The 7,500-nt window shown below is 44.3% G+C and overlaps 1 protein-coding gene across 2 annotated transcripts in view; it reads right to left on the bottom strand.

Moving 5' to 3' along the window:
* Positions 1-7,500, bottom strand: part of ppp1r16b (protein phosphatase 1, regulatory subunit 16B) — an 82,493-nt gene that overhangs the window by 50,832 nt on the left and 24,161 nt on the right. For both annotated transcript variants that reach the window (XM_082136421.1, XM_082136422.1), the window contains exon 2: positions 4,797-5,141. In XM_082136421.1, coding sequence (XP_081992547.1) covers positions 4,797-5,055 — 259 coding nt within the window. In that variant the 5' untranslated portion in view covers positions 5,056-5,141. The remainder of the gene's footprint in view (positions 1-4,796; positions 5,142-7,500) is intronic.

Genomic DNA, 7,500 nt, shown 5'->3' with positions numbered 1-7,500 from the left:
TACGCGCTGCTCGTGCGCCGCTCACGCTTGCGGTGTGAAACGGACGTAATTCACGAGGTTTCCTATTGCGTTCCGTGTGCACGTGTGATGCTGATGTTGCGTGATGTTAATCATGCGGCGCCCGGGTGCATTTGGCCGGCATAAAATCGGCATATGTCAGACTGACCGGTCGGTCGCCGATCATGGTCGATCACGTGAAACTCAGCCAATTCCGGCTGCCGGCCGATCAATCGGTGCATCTCTAAATCCATTAGTGCAATTTTACTTAATTCTAATTCTGATGAACCGATAGTGATTCTTAAACCCCAAGAGTGGATCTTTTAGATGCTGTTTTCAGTGATGAATGAACAAAACTCCACTAAACATCTGTTGCTCCTGCCATCCCATAATCACTATAATCTTTGATACTTCTGATGTCAGTTTCAAATCATGTCAGTTTCATCAGTAAACTCAGTCAATGTGTGTGTGTGTGTGTGTGTGTGTGTGTGTGTGTGTGTGTGACAGATGAAGTGATCATCTCCTCCTCTACTACTAGTTACAGCAGCAAATAAACATAAATGAACATCAGAAGGAAAGTTGAAAGATTCAGAACAACTTCCTGAACTCAATCATGTCTCATGAGATCATCAGTGTTTCAGCCGTCAATAAAACAGCCGGAGAACAATAACCTCACACTCACCTCAGAGAACACACTCTATACACACACACTCAGCAGAGACATCACTCTAGAGGAGCGTTTTGATACATATATACACTAAATTACATATTCATTATATCTTTACTAGTGCTAGGCAACCATTAACCGCAATTAATCGCATCCAAAATAAAAGTTTGTGTTTACATAATATATGTGTGTGTGCTGTGTACAATTATTTTGTATATATATATATATATCACGGATGGACGCGTGAGAGGACGCTGGCGTGTATGTCGCCGCTTCTCATGCTCACAAACAAAAAATCGCTAAACTACAGCTATTCTGCGATTATTCTTCTGTTATTTCAAGCTCCTGCTACAATGGACAGGCTATTTGATCAATCTTGGCTACTTTCTGATGATTCTAAAACTGCTAACAGCAACTGCTAACAGCAGTAATTCATCTCGGTCAATGGCAGTAATTTTTACCTCTGGTAATGGCTTGATTACCTTTGGTGTTCTCTGTTGAAGTTCGGACGTGTTACTTTCTGGTGGATGGTTTTGTGGCTTGTAAGTTGAGCTAACGCTAGCGGCAAGCTAGTGGTCTCCTGGCCATCATGGCTTTCCTCAGATATTGCGTTATGGAACTCAAGAATCTCAACTCTCACATCGTACCGAGTACTGCCAGCCTTGAGGTGATTAAATCTCTCCATCTTTTACGCTGCCCTCGCTATGTGCACAGGGCTGCGCGACATAAGTTTGTTTACATGGAGACATCACAAGCTATTCCTGTTCTTCGGTCTCTCACTACTCAGCGACGACGTCATCAGAACGAGCCGCGCCTACACTTCTTCAACCTACGGCCCATAGAATGGGCTGTTGATGACGTCATCTCTCATTCTAATGCTTCTGTTCTGATGTCTGTCTCATTTATGCTACTGAACACTCGCTCACTGAATAACAAAGCACCACTCATTCATGACATTATAATTGACAAGAAACTTGATTTTCTTTGTCTAACTGAGACCTGGCAGAATCAAATGGATTTTCTTGCACTTAACCAAGCTACCCCCCAAGGCTATAGATACATTCAAAGGCCTCGTAGTTCTGGACGTGGTGGGGGACTGGCTGTCATACATCATGCTGATTTCAAGATACAAGAAATTCCAGAACATGCCAATTCATTTGAGTGCATTCATTTTGCTCTATCTGGGTCTCTGCAGCTACAAGTGGTTCTTATCTATCGCCCGCCTAAAGCATCCACTAGCTTCCTGCCTGAGCTCTCTGATCTTCTTGCTCTGATCTGCCCAACCTCTCCAGCAACCATCTTACTTGGAGACTTTAACATTCATGTTGACTCCAAAAATGCCTATGCAACAGACTTTTTGTCATTATTGGACTGCTTTAATTTTACACAAAATGTAATTGGCCCCACACATACTAAAGGTCATACACTGGACTTGGTATGTTCCTCTGGTATAACCCCAACCCATCTACAAACTATGGACCTGGCTGTTTCTGATCATTATGCAGTCATGTTCTCTGTTACTGTTCACAGCACAAACAGGAAGTGTGCGAAAAGGATCATTACATATCGAAACATCAAACAAGTATCCATTCAAAACTTATCAAACATCCTTGAAGGCCATCTGATCAGCTATCCTTCAAACTGTACAGTCGATGACTTGGTTAATGACTATAACCTGGCCTTGTTGCGTAGTCTGGATTCTGTTGCCCCTCTCATCACTCGATCTGTCTCCTTCTCCTGCCCTGCTCCCTGGTTTACTGCTGAACTCCGCCTTATGAAGGCCACAGGACGGAGGCTGGAGAGGTATCATAAAAAAACTGGCCTCACTGTCCACCGGGAAGCCTACAACGACCATGTTAAGAGCTACAAAGATGCTCTGTCCAAGGCCAAAAACGACTATTTTTCTACACTCATCGGCAACCAACAAAATCAACCTAAACAACTCTTTTCCACCATTAATCGCCTACTCTGCCCACCTGACACGCTTCTGCCATCTGACGTTCCTGGCTTATGCTCCAGATTCCAGGATTACTTCCAGGGAAAGGTAGAATCTATCCACCAGCAATTGCAGCAGTCCAGCTCTTTGCATTCAACGACACTACCGCTGCTTGACACAAACCTCACTACTGCCTTCACGCTGGAGGACTCCCTTTCATCTTTCTCCATGCTAAACACAGCTCAAGTTCTTGAGCTGGTGTCAAAGGCAAAGGCTACAACCAGCAAACAGGATCCAATGCCGACTGCACTGGTTAAGGCATGTCTTCCAACTCTGGCTCCCACCCTTGTCAACATCATCAACACCTCGTTGTTTTCCGGTGTGGTCCCCACCAGCTTTAAAATTGCTGCAGTGATCCCTACACTTAAAAAGCCTGGCCTGAACCAAGATGATCCAAGCCACTACCGCCCAATCTCTAACTTACCATTCATCAGCAAGTTATTGGAAAGGGTCGTGGCTTCCCAACTTAACGATCATATGCTACAACACAACCTCTACGAGCCATTTCAATCTGGTTTCAAAACACAGCACAGTACGGAAACTGCCTTAATTAAAATCACAAATGATCTGCTCATGGCAGCTGATTCTGGGAATGTCTGCATCTTAATACTTCTTGACCTCTCTGCTGCCTTTGATACGGTCTCCCATTCCATTCTTCTCACTCGACTTTTAAATCTCATTGGCCTCACTGGTACTGTGTATTCCTGGTTTAAATCCTATCTCACCAACAGGCAACAATACATCACCATTAAGGATATTTGTTCAGAACTGGCGCCAGTCTCACATGGCGTGCCACAAGGATCGGTGCTTGGCCCACTACTATTCAATGTCTATTTGTTACCTCTTGGGTCGATCATCCGGAAGCATGGATTACATTTCCATTGTTATGCTGATGATACCCAGCTCTACATCAGTACTAAGCCTTCCACTCCTCTTCCACCATTGACACTTATCAACTGCCTGAAGGACATAAAGCTCTGGCTGGACAGTAATTTCCTCAAACTCAACAAAGACAAAACTGAACTCATGGTGTTTGCTCCACAGTCACTTCTTAAAAAAGTTGATGACTTTATACTGGATGTGGATGGCTGTTCAATATCAGCATCTTCCCAAATACGCAACCTGGGCGTCATCATGGACTCCACTCTCTCCTACCTGCAACACATCAAAAACATAACTAAAACAGCATTTTTCCATCTCAAGAACATTTCTAGACTCCGACAATGCCTCTCCAACTCTGTAGCTGAGACCCTCATCCACTCTTTCATCACTACCAGACTCGATTACTGCAATGGTATCCTGCTTGGTCTGCCCAGCAAAGCTACTGACAGACTCCAGTACGTACAGAACTCTGCTGCTAGGATGCTTACCCACACTAAACTCGGATCTCACATCACTCCAATCTTGAAGAAGCTTCATTGGCTCCCAGTTAAATCACGGATCAAATATAAAATCCTCCTCCTGACGTACAAATCGCTCCATGGACTTGCACCCCAGTATCTCTCTGATCTACTCCACCCCTACAATCAAGCTCGGTCTCTGCGGTCCTCAGACAAGGACCTGCTCGCTGTCCCTAAATCCAGGCTACGGACGTTTGGTGATAGAGCGTTCTGTGTGGGTGCACCATCACTCTGGAACAAACTTCCTCATGCCATCCGCTCTGCACCTACCCTGGCAACTTTCAAAGAACAGCTTAAAACACACCTCTTCGCTGAGGCATATGGGCTATAGCTGCCCTGGTTTTACTCCCCTTTATTACCCCCCCCCCCCTCTTTGCTGTTTGTTAAGCGTCCTTGGGCTTTGTGAAAGGCGCTATATAAATTAAAGTTATTATTATTATTATATAAATACGCACACATGCATGTATATATTTCAGAAATATTTGCATGTATATACTGTATATATATATTTCTATAATATATATAAATATTTTATATATAAAAACAAATTTTTCTATGCATTTGTGTGTATTTATATAGACAAATAATTATACACAGCACACACACAAATATTATGTAAACACAAACTTTTATTTTGGATGCGATTAATCGTTGCCCAGCACTAATTTTTACATAATCTGTACATCAATATTGAATGTATGATTGAATAACTTGTGGTGAACTGAAGCATCCTCACCTTCGCCGGGATCGTTCCTCGCTGACGCCTCCAGCAACGCGACGCTGGCTGCGAACGAAACCCTCCTGCGGTTCTCCTGCGCGTTCCCGTGAGCGCGGCGCTTGTCATTCTTGCGCTTCTTGTTCTGCATGTCCTTCTCGTAGACGGCCCATCGCTTGAGCTGCTGCGTGCGGCGCTTCTGGGCGGCTCGGAGACGCTCCAGACTCGGCACTTTATCCAGATTCTGCAGCTCCGTCAGCAGCTCCAGGTGATTGGCCATGATGATGATGATGATGAAGATGAAGATGATGAATCTAGCAGGGACTGAAGCCTCTCCCTGCCAAACCTCCACCCTTCATCCTGAACCTGAGGAACACACAGATTGAGCATTACGACATGATCACAGCAAGAGCGAAACGAAGAACACTCAGATCATTCACATTGTTTAAAGAGCACTTATTCTTCTTTTTCCCGTGTTCATCTTTCCAGGGTTCCCACTCCTCGGTTAAAGGAACACTCCGACTTTTTGAGACTTTAGCTTATTCACCGTATCCCCCAGAGTTAGATAAGTCCCTTCTCATCTCCGTCCGTGCCGTAACTCTGTCTGACGCACCCACCGCTAGCCTAGCTTAGCACAAAGACTGGAGGTAAACGGCTCCAGCTAGCATACTGCTCCCAATAAGTGACAAAATAACGCCAACATTTTCCTATTTACATGTTGTGATGTGTATAGTCACAGCGTGTACAAATAACAAGGTCACATGAGACACAGCCGTCTTCTAACCGCATACATACTGGGAACTATATTCTCAGAAGGCGAAGCACTGCTACTTCTGCAGAGTGATTTACTCTCTGCTCCTCACCACGAACTCTCTGCTCCTCACCACGGGGCTTCAGGCGCTGCGAGCAAATCACTCCGCCCAAGTAGCAGTGCTTCGCCTTCTGAGAATATAGTTCCCAGTATGTATGCGGTTAGAAGACGGCTGTGTCTCATGTGACCTTGTTATTTGAACACGCTGTGACTATACACATCACAACATGTAAATAGAAAAATTTTGGCGTTATTTTGTCACTTATTGGGAGCAGTCGGGTCATTCTTTTTTTACAGATCGGGCTTTGGTCGGACTCGGGCTCGTTTAGCTTCTCTCTTTTCATCGTGCCCATAATATACGTGCAGAGCGCAGGCTACTGTATGAAATATTGTTATATTGATAATATTATAAATATGCAATGCAATATGCGATTACGCGAGTCACGCGACGCAGGGGACAGTGACTATGCAGAGCATCAGGGAGAACTTGGAGCGGGGAGTTCCTAAAAGTTCCCAATGCTTCGGGAAAAGCTGCATTTTGAAAGAGTTTTGATCTGATTACCACAACAACCAATGAGCCTGAAGCCTTCAACAGCGGATGATATTCTTCTTCTTCACAACACTCGCGAAAACAGTGAATGAGCCTACTCAGTCCAACGGATTTTTTTTTAACATTTTTATTATTATTTAACGTTAGCCAGTTGGCGAAGAGTTCTTTGAAACGTTGTTCTTCAGTAAAGTTACTTAACATCAGAAAAAGGTAGGCCGTAAATCTTTATTTACTGCTGGATCACATTTGGCTATATAATATTCTCTACTGCATGCTTATGCTTCTCTGTAATAGACAGTCTGTATTAATATTTGTGGGCATAATTGTTGGTGGTGGTAGTTATGTTTGAGGCCTATAATAAAATTTTACCTAGTAGCGTGTGTGTGTATGTGTGTGTGTCTAGCAGAGACAGCGAGCATCAGAGAGAGCTTTAAGTGATATTGATGTTGGTCTCGGGTCAGGTTCGGGCTGAAAAATTACAGACGTTGTCGGGCTGGGGCCGGATTAGGGCTTGAACCCCACGGGCCAGGTCTCGGTTAGGGCTGGATGTTTTGCCCCGTGCAGGGCTCTAGGCAGTATGCTAGCTGGAGCCGTTTACCTCCAGTCTTTGTGCTAAGCTAGGCTAGCGGTGGGTGCGTCAGACAGAGTTACAGCACGCACGGAGATGAGAAGGGTGTGTGTGGACTTATCTAACTCTGGGGGATACGGTGAATAAGCTAAAGTCCCAAAAGGTCGGCGTGTTCCTTTAACTTCAAATTCAAGGATCTTTCAAGGACTTTCCAGTCCAATACCCTCAAACTCAAGGACTTAATGTGGGACACATTTCAAGTGAGAGCAAGGTTACATCGTGTTACCCTGTAAGATACATTGTTACAGTTTTGCGCGCGTGAACGCCATGGCAACGTACAACACAAAGTACCTCACGCGGGAAACACGACGTAACACGTAAAAACGCGCGTAACTAACGTAAATCAAGCGAGCTAGTGCGCATAGGCCACGAAGTGTTGGCGGAATAACACATTAGCGGACCAGAGGGATTATATGGAATTTTTTCCAGAAAACATATAAATTCTAATTATAAATTCTAGCACTTTCCAGGACCTGTATCTGAGTTTACTACTGTATCTGTGTGTGTTCACTACTGTATCTGTGTGTATGTGTGTATGTGTGTGTGTGTGTGTGTGTGTGTGTGTGTGTGTGTTCACTACTGTATCTGTGTGTGTTCACTACTGTATCTGTGTTCTCTACTGTATCTGTATCTGTGTGTGTTCACTACTGTATCTGTATCTGTGTGTGTTCACTACTGTATCTGTATGTGTTCAGTACTGTATCTGTGTGTGTGTGTTCACTACTGTATCTGTGTG

This window comes from Leuciscus leuciscus (genome assembly GCF_965113295.1).
Source record: "Leuciscus leuciscus genome assembly, chromosome: 14".
NCBI classification, from domain to species: domain Eukaryota; kingdom Metazoa; phylum Chordata; class Actinopteri; order Cypriniformes; family Leuciscidae; genus Leuciscus; species Leuciscus leuciscus.
Note: the sequence above shows the minus strand (reverse complement) of the source record. Positions and strands in the feature narration are given on the sequence as shown.